General features: G+C 32.2%; 1 protein-coding gene across 1 annotated transcript in view; it reads left to right on the top strand.

Moving 5' to 3' along the window:
* The window catches only part of LOC149906423 (uncharacterized), a 31,111-nt gene that overhangs the window by 11,092 nt on the left and 3,311 nt on the right, over positions 1–16,708 (top strand). Inside the window, exons 22-39 of the mRNA XM_090104509.1 lie at positions 276–374; positions 674–781; positions 1,520–1,615; positions 2,291–2,379; positions 2,829–2,952; positions 8,074–8,268; positions 8,415–8,474; positions 9,612–9,843; positions 9,964–10,017; positions 10,397–10,548; positions 12,629–12,748; positions 13,575–13,790; positions 14,121–14,195; positions 14,526–14,718; positions 15,154–15,228; positions 15,522–15,655; positions 16,067–16,219; positions 16,435–16,568. Coding sequence (XP_089960635.1) covers positions 276–374; positions 674–781; positions 1,520–1,615; positions 2,291–2,379; positions 2,829–2,952; positions 8,074–8,268; positions 8,415–8,474; positions 9,612–9,843; positions 9,964–10,017; positions 10,397–10,548; positions 12,629–12,748; positions 13,575–13,790; positions 14,121–14,195; positions 14,526–14,718; positions 15,154–15,228; positions 15,522–15,655; positions 16,067–16,219; positions 16,435–16,568 — 2,309 coding nt within the window. The remainder of the gene's footprint in view (positions 1–275; positions 375–673; positions 782–1,519; positions 1,616–2,290; positions 2,380–2,828; positions 2,953–8,073; positions 8,269–8,414; positions 8,475–9,611; positions 9,844–9,963; positions 10,018–10,396; positions 10,549–12,628; positions 12,749–13,574; positions 13,791–14,120; positions 14,196–14,525; positions 14,719–15,153; positions 15,229–15,521; positions 15,656–16,066; positions 16,220–16,434; positions 16,569–16,708) is intronic.

The following is a 16,708-nucleotide window of genomic DNA, read 5'->3' as shown; positions in this document are numbered from 1 at the left end:
TTTTTTCCTATGGTCTGTTGTTTCAATATGAAAACTTCCTGAAAGCATAGTAGGCAGTTTAATTAATAGAGTAAGACTTAAATTTGGATTATGAACAATGGTAAAATATATTTTTATAAAATTAAGTTTATTTACGCGCCTACATAAAAATCATTTATAAATTGTATCAACTATAGGTACCAAATAATTAAAGGTACTTAGTGCTATGTTGATACTCAAAACCACACTGAAATAGCAAAATACCATTAATTGCAATATTTGTTGTTTATTTACAGGGTTATTGTAACAAACTCAATAACATGGGAAAAGTTGTGTCATCAGTTCATCCGGGGGATTTCTTCGGCAGCACTGAAATGTTATATGGACTTCCTAAAGTATGAGATATTCGTATTAAAAATAATAATTTATAATATTTACTATAATGAATCTAAACACATACAATGTGAAATCAGATTACTAAAATGGAATCCATACCTAAATTTAAGTAGTTTATCTCTTCGTTGATCATTCATTGCAACATTTGGAACTCCTTTACCGATTATTCTCCTATTCCTTTCCTACATTCAGTACTACAAACATTCGCTAACACCCGCATAAACACTAAAAACCGCACAAGGACGCAATGAATCAACTCTAATAACAGCATAGCAGCAATACCGCGAACTAATTCCAGGTATACACCGTGCTGACAACGACAAATTGCATATTACTGCATTTGGAGTACACTGCCCTGGTACAATGCTGGAGCACCTTCCCCGACATCACTCACGCTATTATCGCGGTATGATTCATGCATTTAATATGCTGCCGCGGAAATGAAACTGTTCACTGATATGTGGAGATTAAACTGGGTTTAGTTTGACTGGTTTGTAGTCTGTAGGTAGAATGCAGTTTTGATGTTTGAATAGTAGATAATATAATAATACTATGATAAAGGCGAAAGCTTGTAAGTATGGATGTATGGATGTATGGATGTTTGTTACTCTTTCACGTAAAAACTACTGAACCGATTACAATGAAATTTAGCACACATATATAGGGTAACTTGGATTAACACAGGATAGGTTTTATCCCGGAAATCCCACGGGAACGGGAACTATGCGGGTTTTCCTTTGAAAACGCGGGCGAAGCCGCGGGCGGAAATATAGTAATATAATAAATAGGGTATAAAAACCCCAATCAATTTTATTATAAGGACCAATAAACTAATTGTTCTGACGCACTGGAAGAAAAAATTGCTGATAAAATTTTCATTTCTTATCACGCCAATGTAATACAAGTTTAAATAAACAGATAAATGAAAGGAAAGACCTCAACAAAATCGTTAAAAATAGATCCTTCCCATACATCTTTAGCATAACTATCCCCCATCTATAGAATTTTCCAGTACCATTTTCCAAGCGCAAACGTGCTATCCAATAATCCCAGCATAGAATAGTCAATAGTCATGCAGCATACACGTAATCCACTCATTGTAAGTGTAAGTGCTTGGAAAATTATTAATGTTTCCATTCGCTAGACTCTTGAAGACGACGAGATACGCCGACAGGCGTCGCAGTTTGAGGACGCTAAGCTCCTAGTCGGCAGAATAGACGCTAAAACTAATAGAATAGCGGTAAATATCGTTTTTGTTATGTTATTATTAGATTAACAATTTTGGATTTTTAATATTTAGTTTCATATAATTCAAAAGCTGTTTATAAATGTGTTTTTTTAAGAATAGGAAAAATTTTGATCACAAGGCGAAGCTGCGTTGTTTTTTGCCAATCCGCGGCAACACTTAGCGTCTTGTTTACCTGTGATCCCGCCTAAGCAATAGTTTCTTCTACTTTGTCATTTTTTGTGACTATTTTGATTAACTGAAATATACCATAGCGATCAGTTACATAAGCACTGCATATTTATTGCTATTACTGTCCTTGTAACTTTTTATAAAAAGTATTTATTATTATTATATTTAATTTTATCCTAGTTGGTTCACGCGCGAACGTTGAACTGACCCCTCAGTTCCCTCCCTTCCTCTTGGGTTCGATTTCCGATCTCGCGAAAAATACTAACAGGACACAGAAGGCAGATCACCTACTTGAACGTAAAGAAAGTCGATCAGTGAAACAGATGTATAATGCATCCGCCCTACAAGCGGACGTGGGAATTCATACACACACTATTTTATTTTGATTTTATTCTATTTTTATTCCATCTTTGTTATAAACCTCGTAACTTGGCATACATGTCGTGCACTTTGTGCTGAATTGTGAAGGAATAAAATATAATACATGTTACATTTCAGCAAGAAATAAAGGAAAGTTTCGTTATATTGAGTGGTCGGAGAGAAAAGCTACAGTACGTAGAAGCCTTTGAAAACTTGGGAATTATGAAGTGAGTTGTGTTAATGCATAGTTAAGATTCGGTTTTATAAAGTTCAATTTATATTTTATAAAAGTAAAGTATTGGTAATATACTAGACTATATTGTTTCGAAAGCTTTGTTGTTGTTATCAGTTACAAGACTTTAAAATAATATTAACGTTTAATATTTTTCTTCACTTGTGTGCCCACAAGTAGATAGGAATATAAAAAACATAGACAGACCGACGAAAACCTTATTATGACAGTAGATTCACACATGTGTTTGTATTCAAAAATGATAATATGCGAGAAAAAATCCTCTATTAAAAAATTAATATTAAACAAGCGATGTCTACGTCGTTCCATGTTTGGTAATCATATTCAATTTCCCATCTTTCAATATCGATTTGAGATCAATCTCTATACACGTAATTGAAACTAATCCCGACATTGTATTTCAATAAATATTGTACATTTTAGATACATACGGTATGTATTTGTGCCTGGTACTATTACGCCTCATGGATTATTTTTAAAAGGATGGTGTGCGTTGCGCTTTTTGATTGCCATACATTATTCACTGATGATCCCGTATAATATTGCTGTGAGTGCATATTCATATTTATTGTTGTAATAAATTTGCGCCTTCAATAATCTGTGGTCACTTTTCATGTAATGGCAACATTTTGTTTTGTACTTCCTCTTCTCTGCGGACATTGCTCGTGTAACACGTATATTTTTCATCTTAATAAAGTTTTTCTTGTAAAACGTGCACCTGGGTTTTTATTGACTATACCAACAAGAAAACAACAGGTTATGGGCCCAGACTACGAAACAAAATATAGTCAATCAGTATAAAAACCTACGAAGAAAAAGTAACAATAATTGTACCGGTCACGCCACGTGTTCTGAAGTGTAAAGATTCGTGGTAAAGTTCTTTCAACAACAATATCAGTATGTCGTCAAACACATTGGCATTAATTGAGAAATTAACAGGCCGCGATAATTACGCCACATGGCGTTTTGCTGTCCAAACATATCTTCAACACGAAGAACTGTGGGACTGCATTGTGGATGATCAGACATTGGACAAGAGAAAAGATACAAAACCAAGATCAAAGATCATTCTTTTAGTTGATCCGGTAAATTATGTGCACATACAAGAAGCTAAAACTGCGAAAGAAGTCTGGAAAATTTGTCTCGTGTCTTCGATGACTCCGGGCTGACACGGCGAGTTGGTCTTCTGCGTGACTTATGTAACACAACGCTTGAGGGATGTCCGAACGTTGAGGAATACGTGAGTAAAATTATGACTACTGCTCATAAATTAAGAAATATTGGTTTTCAAGTAGATGATGAGTGGCTCGGCACCATGCTGCTTTCCGGTCTACCTGAAACTTATAAACCAATGATTATAGCTATAGAAAGTTCAGGCATGAAAATTTCATCAGACTCCGTCAAATCAAAATTATTACAGGATGTCAAACAATCAAATAGTGATAGAGCTTTTGCTTCAAGTCAGAGATTTAATAATAAATGTAAAAGCTATTCTAAAGGCCCCCGCTGCTATACATGCAACAAATATGGTCATAAAAGTCCTGAGTGTAAATCAAATACAGTAAATAATGATCGGAAGATTTCTTATAAACCGACCAGCAGGTCATCATATGCTGCTGTATTTATAGCATCTTCTGAGTGCTCTGATTACTGGTATATTGATTCTGGCGCTTCTGCACATATGACAAAACATAAAAACTTATTCATAGAGGAATATACTTCAAATATTAAATCAATTAAAGTTGCAAACAACAAAACACTACCTGTTCAAAGCTCAGGAAAAATTAGCTTGAGTGTTTTTAACGATAGAGGCCATGAAAATGAAATATTATTTACAAATGTTTTATATGTACCTGAACTCGCTACAAACCTGCTTTCTGTAAGTCAAATTGTTAACAATGGTGGCCAAGTAAAATTTAATAAGAATGGTTGTACTATACTGAACAATAAAAATGTTATTGTAGCTACAGCAAATTTGATTAATAATATGTATCGCCTAAATATGCCTGGTGGCTATGCATGCATATCTGATGTAATCAAGCAAGATACTTACCTGTGGCACCAGAGAATGGGTCATTTGAACTTTCAGACAATGAAGAAGTTAGCCGATAATACCGCTGACTTAAAGTTAAGTAATATTAAAGAAAATGTCAAGTGTATAACATGTCAAGAAGGAAAACAATCTCGTTTACCTTTTAAAAGTCAAGGGTCTCGGAGCCAAGATCTACTTGAATTAGTCCATTCAGATGTCTGCGGACCAATGGAAACTCAGTCTTTAGGAAAAGCTAGATATTTTGTGACATTTCTCGATGACTACTCAAAGAAGGTATTTGTGTATACCATGTTTAGTAAATCAGAGGTCTTGGAAAAGTTTAAGGATTTTAAGAATCAAGTAGAGAATCAGTTAAACCGTCGTATTAAAATTCTCAGATCAGATAATGGATTGGAATATGTAAATGATAATTTCTCAAATTTTCTTAAAGGTGCTGGCATAGTACACCAAACATCTACACCATACACACCAGAACAAAATGGTACAGCAGAACGTATGAACCGAACATTAATTGAAAAGGCCAGATGTATGATGTTAAATGCAAACTTACCTAAAGTCTATTGGGCTGAAGCAATCCACACAGCTGCGTACCTGGTTAACCGCTCTCCGACAAGATCGCTATCTTATAAAACACCAGAAGAGATGTGGACTGGTATGAAACCCAAGGTAAGCCACTTGCGTACATTTGGGTGCGAAGCTATGGTTCATTTACCGAAAGAAAGAAGAAAGAAACTTGATTCTAAATCGCAAAAATTAATTTTTATTGGATACTGTGATAATTCTAAAGGATACAGATTTATAGCGCCTAATACAAGAAAAGCAATTAAAAGCAGAGACGCCATATTCTTAGAATCAACAGTGAAAAGAGATTATGTGCCTATTGAATTAGCCACAAATGAAAGTTTAAATAAAACTCAGAATGTAGAAGAAATTGAATATGACTCGTCGGATGATATATCTGAATATAAATCACAATCAGACAGCGAATACATCCCCGAAGAAAATATAGAATCTCCACCTGAAAGAAATGTAACAATTAGAACAAGAAGGCAATGTTTAAATATTAAAAATAAAAGTGAAAGCTCTTACCTGTGCTATGGAGATCAACCAGATTATGAAGTTCCTGATAATTATGAAAAAGCAATTAATTCTGTTGATGCTGCTAAATGGATAAAGTCAATTAACGAAGAACTTTATTCTCATCAACAAAATAACACATGGACTTTAGTGGATAAAACCCCTGATATGAAAATAATTGGTTGTAAATGGGTATTTCGCATTAAAGAGGAAACTACAGGTCCAAGATTTAAGTCAAGGCTTTGTGCCAAAGGATATTCACAGACAAAAGGTATCGATTACCAGGAAACATTCTCTCCGACAGTCAGGTATGATTCCATACGTATTTTACTTTCAGAATCTGTCCAACAGAATCTTCAGATAATACAGCTAGATGTTAAAACAGCATTCCTGTATGGTGAGCTTGAAGAAGACATATACATGACCATACCAGAGGGCTTAACCTATGATGCAAACAAGGTATGTAAGCTTAATAAATCTTTATATGGCTTAAAGCAGGCTTCCAGATGCTGGAACTCTAAATTTGATACTGTTTTAAAGAAATTTGGACTAGTTAATAGTAAAGCTGATCAATGTGTGTATATTGGCACTATCAATGGAGAAAAATGTTACCTATGTCTGTATGTTGATGATGGATTATTATTTTCAAAAGATGAATCAACATTAAAGGAGTTGATTAATGATTTACAATCAATATTTGAAATTAAAACTTGCTCACTCAGAAACTTTGTGGGTATGGAAATAGAGAAAAGTGACAAGTATATTTTCATACATCAGTCAAGTTATATTGAAAAGTTATTAAACAAATTTAATTTATATAATTGTAATCCCAACAGCATTCCAGTTGATCCACATTTAAAACTAGAAAAAGGAGAAGGGGAAAATGAAAGGAACATTCCATATCGAGAGGCGGTTGGTTCATTGATGCATCTAGCTACAGTAAGCCGACCTGACATTTCATATGCTGTGAGTTTGGTAAGCCGTTTTTTAAATTCTTATGACAAAGACCATTGGAGCGCTGTTAAGAAAATCTTTAAATATTTAAAAGAGACTAAAGATTATGGTCTATGTTACACTCCAATGTCTGAACCTAACACAATCGTTGGCTATAGTGATGCCGATTATGCAAACGACCCCAGCACTAGACGTTCAGTCACGGGATATGTCTTTATGAGGAATGGAGGAGCAGTCACATGGGCTTCTCAAAGGCAGCAGACAGTTGCCCTCTCCACTACCGAGGCTGAATTCATGGCAGCCTGCGCTGCGACCAAAGAGGCTATGTGGGTTAAGCAATTGTTATGTGATATAGGTGAATTTAATCAAAAATCAGTATGTTTGAACTTAGACAACCAAAGTGCCATAAGTGTAATAAAAAACATAAACTTTCATAAAAGATGTAAGCATATAGATATTAAATTTCATTTTATTAAAGAGAAATATTATAGTAAAGTTATAGATTTAAACTATGTATGTAGCGATGAGCAACTTGCTGATATCTTTACCAAACCACTGTCTAAAGTAAAATTTAGTTATCTGAGAGACAAAATTGGAATTCAATATTGTAACCAGTAACACTTGATTATTTATATTGTATAAGCCAATGTAAACTTTGTTTATTTTTATTAATTTCATGTATTTCTGTGTATAAAAGGTAAAACTGTTTCTGTAAACTGTCTGTTAGAATTCTAACAAATATCAAGTGTTAAGTTATTAGTTTTCTTTTTGAAAATGTTAAGTTGTTTCTTTTATTTGTTTTGTATGAAGTTAAGATTGTTGAGTATTGTAGCAAACGTTAAATGAGAGCTATGCAGTAAATGTAAACTTTTGTGTACCGTGTAGTAATTATAATGTGTTTGTTTTTAACAGTAAAAGTTAAATTTCTGTAAAATTGTAAAATTGTTGCATTCTGAAGGCATTAATTTAGGAGGAGTGTTGTAATAAATTTGCGCCTTCAATAATCTGTGGTCACTTTTCATGTAATGGCAACATTTTGTTTTGTACTTCCTCTTCTCTGCGGACATTGCTCGTGTAACACGTATATTTTTCATCTTAATAAAGTTTTTCTTGTAAAACGTGCACCTGGGTTTTTATTGACTATACCAACAAGAAAACAACATTTATAACCGATTCCGATTTGTAATATTTGTATGTTATAGGTCAATAAACTCTGTGGTATTATTTAATCGTGAACTTTTTTGTGATATTATACATTTTCAAGTGTAAATGTTTAAACTGCTTCTATAGTTTTAGGTATTTGTCGTTGTGACGACATAGAAAAAATAATTTCATTATTTTCTTAATTGAATAACAATAACCTAATCGAGATTTTCATTAAAAAGCGCTACCAAAGCTTAGCCTAGTTGAATAAATTAATCTTTCAATATCTAGAACTTGTTAAGTTTCTAAATTGAAGTAAAAGTTACCAGTCGACGCCGTAATTACCAAATTTCAATCACCATCAATTTAAAATTTGTCTTGTGACTTGTGGTAAATATTAGGTTATGTTTACTATTTAGGAATAGATTAAACTTATTTCAGACGAAACAAAATAAATTCGGCGGTGGTTATAACTGGATGGACATATTTCTTTACTTGGATATTATTGTAATGGCTTATGTGGCATACTATAATGACAAATCGTTATTGGTAACACATCCTCTACTCACTGTTTCTCGATATCTAAAACATGCGTTCATATTGGATATTTTGAGCGTATTTCCTTTTGAAGAATTGGTTTGTATAGAGTTGTTTTATAATTACTGATTTTTAAGTTTATATTCAATCAGGTTTCACTATGTACAATGTTTTTGATACTTTTAATTATATTAGCTCTAAAATAATTTATATATAAATTAATATGTAGGTACTTCAATTTTCAGCTGAGAATAATAAATGACCACTCGGATCTTGATCTATATCGTCTAAATAGAATGTTATTGGTAAGTTAATTTACTAGGTACTTGTATGTGTATTATTTGATGATTCTTTACTGATAATATATTTTCACGTAGTACGAGTTACTAATAGGTACCTCATATGCTATAGATAACTAAGTGCAAAAAGTAACTGACATTAATCGTAAGATATTTTTTTAAAACCTACATCGTATAGTATACAAAATTCCCACGGTAAATATGCTATTATTTCAACGTTCATATTTTATGGTAGTGTGGTAAAACCCAGGTGCAAGCCAATCCAATTTATTTCCTGTGCATCCAGAATTTTTAAAATACCCGCTTTAGTCGCAAATTACTGCGATATCTCGACTTATATTTTGGCACTGAGATAAAATTTGGCCAGACTAAATACAGCTGAATGATACAAGTAAATTATTAAAAAAACAAAATACCCGACTGCACACTAAAAAAAGAGTGATTGAAATGAATCTAATGATACCGCATACATATTTTTTTAAAGGGAAATTTAGAAAAAATATTATTATGTCTTTATCCCGTGGGACTTTTAGGATAAAATGTATCCTATGACACTCCCGTAATCAAGACAAATCTAACGATACCTCATACATCAAAATCCATCAAGCCGTTTAGGCTACAGGTGGTCACAAAGGAAAAGACATACATACATACTTACATACACTCGAAAAACATTACCCTCCTTCTTTGGCAGTCGGGTAAAAAGTTTTTGTTTGGTGAAAAGGTTTAATATAAGTGATTTGACGGAAAAAATATATGTACTAAAATTATGTAGTTTTCTAATGCACTAGAATCTTGCTCCGTAGATGCCCAATGACTGATTCACAAATGTTTTTCTGAGCGAAAGCTTTCCGATCATCAAAATATGTTTACATTTCGAGAGATTTAATTTTGTATTTTAGGCGTGAAGTTGCAACTTGTACCTTGAAAACAATTATTACTGTAATAACTGCCTATAATAAGATAATGTAGCTTTACATAGTTCAAATAATGTTTTAAATTGGTTTTCTCTATCTATTTCCCTTTATAATAGGTATTATTGTTCAGCTTCAATGAAATCAATTCTATCCACATCGCACTTGATTATTTTTTAACAGATTTTAGTTATTTTAACACTTAAAAATAAAACCAATTCTGACACAGGTAACCCGAATAACCAGCACATTTTCGTACTGGGAAAGTGATATAATGCGTGTGAATCAAGTCGTAGTTCTGCTAAAGTTCCTACCTTTAGTGATAACAATAGTAAACTTTGCGACCTCCTTCGTCTTTATGAATTCCTGTGTGACCTATAGGGATAAGAAGTCTTATTATATTCTAGTTAATTGTTCCAAAGTCTTTCTGCTTTCACAAAATTCTAATAATGAAATAAGATGTAAGTATGTTTAGTTCATAAGATATTCTAATATGTGAACCAAATCATACTTTTTATACTTTATAAATAGAATAAATACGATACCTATTACTTTTAATTACCTACATTAATTTGTTTCAGACGCAATAACAGAATACATACGAATATTTTATTGGGTGTTCGAAGTGTTTGTTGGTAAATTAATTGTTAGAAATAATTAAAATAGGCTGAAAGTAGGTCATAGAAACACTATAAATAAATGTAAATGCGTAATTGTGTCGGTTTATAACCAACATGTATTTGTATGAATCATTAAGTATGTAACGGGTAAATCAGAGATTGGAATGAATTATTTAATTTATTTATTTAATCATGCTTTACTACTTTAACCAAATACAAAGTGAAACTTTTCCTGTCATTCCCATCATGTACAAACAATTCTTAAAAATATAAATTCCAATAAATGTCGAACAATATACTCACTTATATTAAATTGTTAGGTATCTGACTGATTTTCTTTTTATTATCAAAACATCAAGAAAGACTCTTATAATAATTTTACTTTATTCTCTAGGATGCGGTTGTACACCAGTAGTAGTTGCTAATACAGTGGACGTTTGGCTCACTATGGTGTTACAAATAGCTGGAATCCTTTACTTTGCGTTCATGTTTGGACACATTGCTTCTACAAGATCAGCGGCAGTACACGCTCTGCTCGAACATAATGTAAGATTTTATTACATCTTTACTAGCTTATATAATAATTATTCGACTTCGTTCATTCTGTTTGAGCTTGTGACCTGTATTGTAATTTCATGTTGTTTGAAATATATGTATATATATAGTTTGTAATCCGTATGTTATCCTGCAGACTCGCCAAATTCACATTAAAAATTATTCCCAAATGTCCAAAGTTGGTCCATGGAGTTTAAAAAGATATAGGTAACTTATAGTAATAAAGATATAGGTAACTTTATAGGTAAGTTAATCAGACATAGGAAGAAATTTGATATAAATGGTACCTTGGTACACATCATATAAATAACGCTAAGAATACATTCATATCAGAAACATGCAAAAAATCCAATAGATGCTTTGATGTTTTATTTTAAGTAATGTATGGTTAAATTTTTACATTATGTCGGGAAAAGAATTTCTTCAAAGTATTTTTCAAATCAGCATTAAAAACTATGCGGAAAAATAAGGCAATATTTCATGAGGTTTTCGCAACAAACAAGCGCATAAAGCACTACGGAAAATATATTCTGAATATACTTACCTACGATCTACAGAAAAAATTAATAGAAAAATTTAATAACGTTCACGTCATATTACCATCAATTAGTATACTCTCTCTAGTCGACCCGTAAAATATAACGCAAAATTGATTTTTTAATTGACGCTAAAAATAAAATTAAAAATACATTAGAGCTACTCTATAAAGTACTTTAAAACGTTTTGATTTTTTTTTAATAATAGCATCGTGGGTGTTGTCAACTGAAGATGGGTTTTATATTAGAGTCGAGATCAAAAGCGAGACGTTCATGCTATCATAAATGATAAATAAATCTCTATTCGTCTGGGGGCGGATATTAAAAAGGCTTGAGATACACATGACAGATACAAGGGATAAAAATAAATACGTATGTTGCATGTGTATTTCAATATGTCCTCAACTGGGGGGTGATATGATTATAATTTATATGAAATTATAGACATGTTTTGAAAACAATAGTACCTCTAAAGTGAATTTATTAATGATAGAGATATTTTTGAATATACTCGATCCAGAGAGATTTTTTTTTTGTTATAGAATTCTACCATAAACAGTTTTTTTTAGTTTTATATTTTTTTATATAAAATTAAAAAAAATACACTTGCATTATAATTAATTTCAATATTTCCTAAATTTATTTCTTTCATCAAATTGACTACAAAAATATAACAACAAAAAAGTGTAGGTCAGTAGAGTTGTAAATAATGAAAACTGAAATAAAACCGGCCAAGTGCGAGTCGGGCTCGCGCACAAAGGGTTCCGTAGCAGCAAATATAATAAATTACAGTTAAATCAACCTATCTCAAAAACTATAAGAGATACTTTGATCAAACCAAAAATCGTTGAAAGAGTTAATTAGCATGCATCACCTCTATTTTTTTTAGAATTTTATACCCCGTAGTTATAAAAATAGAGGGGGGGGGACATACTTTTTACGACTTTGAGAGCTGATATCTCAAAAACCGTTCACTTTAAGAAAAATGTTTTTTAGAAAACTTTATATCATTTTAAAAGACCTTTCCATTGATACCCCACACGGGTATGTACATCGAAAAAAAAAATTTCATCCCTCAGTTACATGTATGGGGGGCCCCACCCCCAATTCTTTTTTTTACTATTTAGTGTCATATTTTTGTAGCGGTTCATACAACACATATTCCCATCAAATTTCATCACTGTAGTACTTATAGTTTCCGAGTAAATCGGCTGTGACAGACGGACAGACGGACAGACGGACAGACGGACATGACGAAACTATAAGGGTTCCGTTTTTGCCATTTTGGCTACGGAACCCTAAAAAGAACGCATTAAGTTGCAAAATCTTAATGATCACATTAAACTATTAACGACCTTTGCCACGAAATAACCTACCGATACAATTTAACTTTGCAAAACATTATTAAGTTTTAATATTCTCCAGCATGGCAAGATAAAAAATATAGGCAACGAAACTTTCGTCATTAAAAACGTTACGCCGGTACAACAATAATTATAGTTACTTTTAATGAGCTCAGTTCTCGTTGCTTTTAGGAAAATACGAGGGATTTGGAGAACTTTTTGTATCAAGAGAATGTGGATCCCATACTGACTGTGAAAACGTTGAAGTATTTCGAATATGTATGGAAGAGGACGCACGGGAGCAATCCACAGGTCGGGATTTGTATTTCTTTTGTATTGTTTTGCTGACGGTATATTTTTTTGCAAATTTATGTTCCTGCCTAAATTTGGCATGAAATATCAATACCTCTGTTATTCACAAGTTTTTTATGTTGTAATTGTATGTACGTATTGTATTTTTGTATTAACATGCCTTGTCATACAGCTTAAGTACGAATAATTAATATATTACCTTCTATATCCAGGAATATATTTAAACTAAAACTTACAAATTAAATTAGACCTAGGTCCATATAATTATATCACAATTTCTCTGAACGCCCTATAAATAAGAACAAATTATTACCACAAGCAAAAAGGTCAGCCGCAATTGACTTTTTCATATATTTCTCCAAAGGCCACACGCAGAGGTTACATAACAAATGACGTTAATTACGGTGTGCGAAACCTTTTCTTATTTTTGTATGTATTGGCAGTAAAATTTGCCAATACCACCTGTGACTAAATTCAGTTGTATAACTGAAAATTATCACAAAATATATTATAAACAAGATTTATTATAACGAAAAGAAAAAACGAGACTGCAAATTTATGTAGCCTATAAGCTCACTACCACAATTTTGATGATTACATCGACACCTAATAGTTCAATAACCGTGCAGCGCTTGTGGTTGTATGGTCTATCAAAGAAAATATATACTTAAACTCCAAAAACACAACCCTCCTTTGTCAGTCGGGTAATAAAGCAATAACTTGTAACATCCAATAATTTTCCTATAAAATAAAAGATAGGCACATATTATACGTTACAAAGAATAACATCAATTTATACCATCCACAAAGAATAAACGATTTTTAGGAAATCTGTCGCGGTCTAAACTCAGCGTTGATGGAAGACACTCTAGTGTTCATGTACGAGAAAGCGCTCCGGGAGGTGCCGCTGTTCGGTAAAGTGGAGCGTTCCTTTATCAGAGTCATTACGCAGCATCTCCACGAAATGTACTTCCTGAAGGGCGATACCGTGGTGCAGTGTAAAGATATACAGACGAACATTTATATCATTTACAGGGGAAAGGTGTGCTTTGAATTTTATGTGATATCTACGTATGGAAGGTTTTGTTTTAATGTTTTGTTATGTTTAAACCAAATAAAAATAATATGCTAGAAATTCGTGGAATTCACGTGACTTCTGACAAATTCTTCTTTAAACTTGGTGATTATAAAGTAAAAACACAAATATCGTTAGCATTTAAGCAAACAACGTGATATCTTACGTAACGTCCAAAACAGATAAAAATGCTGTTTTTGTGTTTTGAAAAAGTTGTATCTACATTTCAATGTAATTGGTGTAATTTGTTTCCTTTATTTCCTGCTGAATAAATTGCTGTATTAATCTTTCTTTTAGGTTGATGTATTGAGCTCGTATAATGAAATGATTACGTGTATGGGAACCGGTGGCATGTTTGGCAATTTTACTGGAGTGAGTTCATTAATAATTTGTACGGTTTGATAAGCTCTAATTTTGTACTTATTTTGTGTGTTTTTATCGTGTATCCTTAAATTTATTTTTATTTCAATATGAACTTTTAAGTAAAGTTTTAAAATTATATTTAGTAAATGTTAAGACTCTTTCTACTAATATTACTATTTCAACTACAGTATTTTTATTTTCACATAATTTTTAATTTTTAATTCTGTAACATCTTATACAAAACTTAAGGGTTTCTCATCCCACAATAAGTTATTTCAAAGAAAGCATTTCAACCCTATTTATAGTTTTGTAAATTTTACTCTCTCCCTGTTTTCATAGCAACCGATGTCTAGTTCCGAAGTGGCTATTTACGCAAGTAGAAGTCTAGATTTGCTCGTAATACCCTCGCAGACGTTCTTCAACTTAGTGAAATATTATCCAAAAATACAAGCACCTTTACAAAAGGCGTTTGAAGTTTCCAAAGATTATATATTACCCATATCCATGGACAATGAAGATGATGAATCGTCTGGTAAATAAAAATAAGTTCTTTTAAATAACTTTAGTTATGTTCTGTAACTTGTTTTAAAATATCTTCTGGAAAGTTTAATAGGCATATCAAAAATGGCAAAAAAGTATCGAAGCAAAAGTTTCATCATCATTCATCCGATATTGATTAGTTTCCGAACTTTTTATTCCCTATAAAAGTATTTCTAAAAGAACCTGATTTAAAGTATATGCCGTATCAAGACTAGACCAAATTTAATGTTGTAGTACATTTGATAATATCTACGATTACAATTTTAATCCAGATGGAAACAATTTTAATCCAGATGGAAACATCCATCTGGATTAAAATTGTAATCGTAGATATTATCAAATTTTTTACAACGGAACTGACTAGCGTGACTTTTAAACATGTCGTTTCATTCATTTTATTCCATTCAGTTTAATGTAATATTTCCAGAAGGTTCTGATTTTGACAATGCATCACAAGGAACAGGCTTTGATTCCAGAAGCGGATCTAGTAGATTTGACTTTGGTATGTTATTAACTCTTATCTATCAATTTCAATTTCAGGTTGATTTTCATAAATTAGTATTTATTCTCTTCCCTTGTATGATTATATTATAATCTATAATACAGTTATTATCTCGTAAAAACATTATTTTTTGCGAGATAATAAACACTTTTTTATGTGTATTACTTCTGTGCCTATCAATTTATATTTTTAGAAAAATTGGCTTGCAGCAAATTTCAATTTGATTCATGGCAAAAGAGAGTTTTATAACGATACACATTTCTCAATCATGGCTTGTAAATCTCCTATAACAGCTGGTCCCACATCAGTACGTAGTTCTCAATCTACGAGTAATGTGAGTCAGGCCAAGTCTGCGGCCAGCGTGCTGACTTACCAGAGTTACATGGATGTCAATAATTTGTTAAAACCAGGCTCTAGGCTATTTCAGGTTACGATTGTTATTATTTCTTTAGACATATATCTATTAACCTTTGCTCATATTTCAATGTTATTATCCCTATACTTGTGGTCACTTCTTTTTTTTGTATCTCATGGTCACTTTTATGTGTTTGTCATCTTTATTCTCCCGACGCAACCAGACCTACTCTTAAAATTTTTTGTGTATATTCAATAGGTTGTACAACGAAATGTTCCTATTTATATCCCTAAGTGGAAAACCATCATTTGCCGGGTCAGCTAGTTTCTATGAGGAAACGTCTTCAATAATGTTTAGTCTATTATTATCATGTATGGTGTGGACAAGTCTTATTATAAGAATAGACCAAACCACACAGGTTCTTTCTGGGAACTTGCTCTAAATAGATATTAGTTATTAATTCATAACTAAAATTTGTTTCAGGGATTTGGATATTTGACTAGTATCATGGTAACGTGCAACTACATTTTGACTTTATACGAAGTAACTACATTGAACGATTGTAACATTATATTTTGGTTACAATCTGTATGCGATATATTTTTCTTTTTGAAGATATATTTAAGCATGCATCAGGTAATGTGCTAAAGGTTTATAAAATTATGTACATAAGTTTTCTTCAAGGAAAATGAGCACTTTTTATATAAAATAGTTCTAGGGTGTTTGTATTTCGTCTTATAAATTCACACAATATAAATTTACACTCTTCTCAAGCAATCAACTGTTAAAATAAAATAATTAAAAAATGCATTTTCAAATGTAAATGAATAACGCTAGGCACTCCATCACAGGGGTATGTGAACAGACATGGCGAGCTGGTAATGAATTCGGTTAAATGCCGAAAGCGATATTACAAACATAAATTGTGGCTTTGGACCGATCTGCTCGCTAACTTGCCGCTCGAATTGTTTGGCTTCTGTTTTCCGTGAGTCGTGCCAATTTTTTACATGCCTTTAATATATTGTAGTGAGAAATCTATTTATGGTAAGCAACATCAACTTAACAGAGTATTAGACTAACATGTGACTTTTCAAACATTGAGCAATTTTTTGTTTGGGGAAATTT

This window comes from Colias eurytheme, chromosome 8 (assembly GCF_061535395.1).
Source record: "Colias eurytheme isolate Ceu_HAF_F1 chromosome 8, ilColEury1 Martin Lab GWU primary, whole genome shotgun sequence".
In the NCBI taxonomy this organism is placed as follows: Eukaryota; Metazoa; Arthropoda; class Insecta; order Lepidoptera; family Pieridae; genus Colias; species Colias eurytheme.
This window is presented reverse-complemented; position numbering and strand designations above follow the sequence as displayed.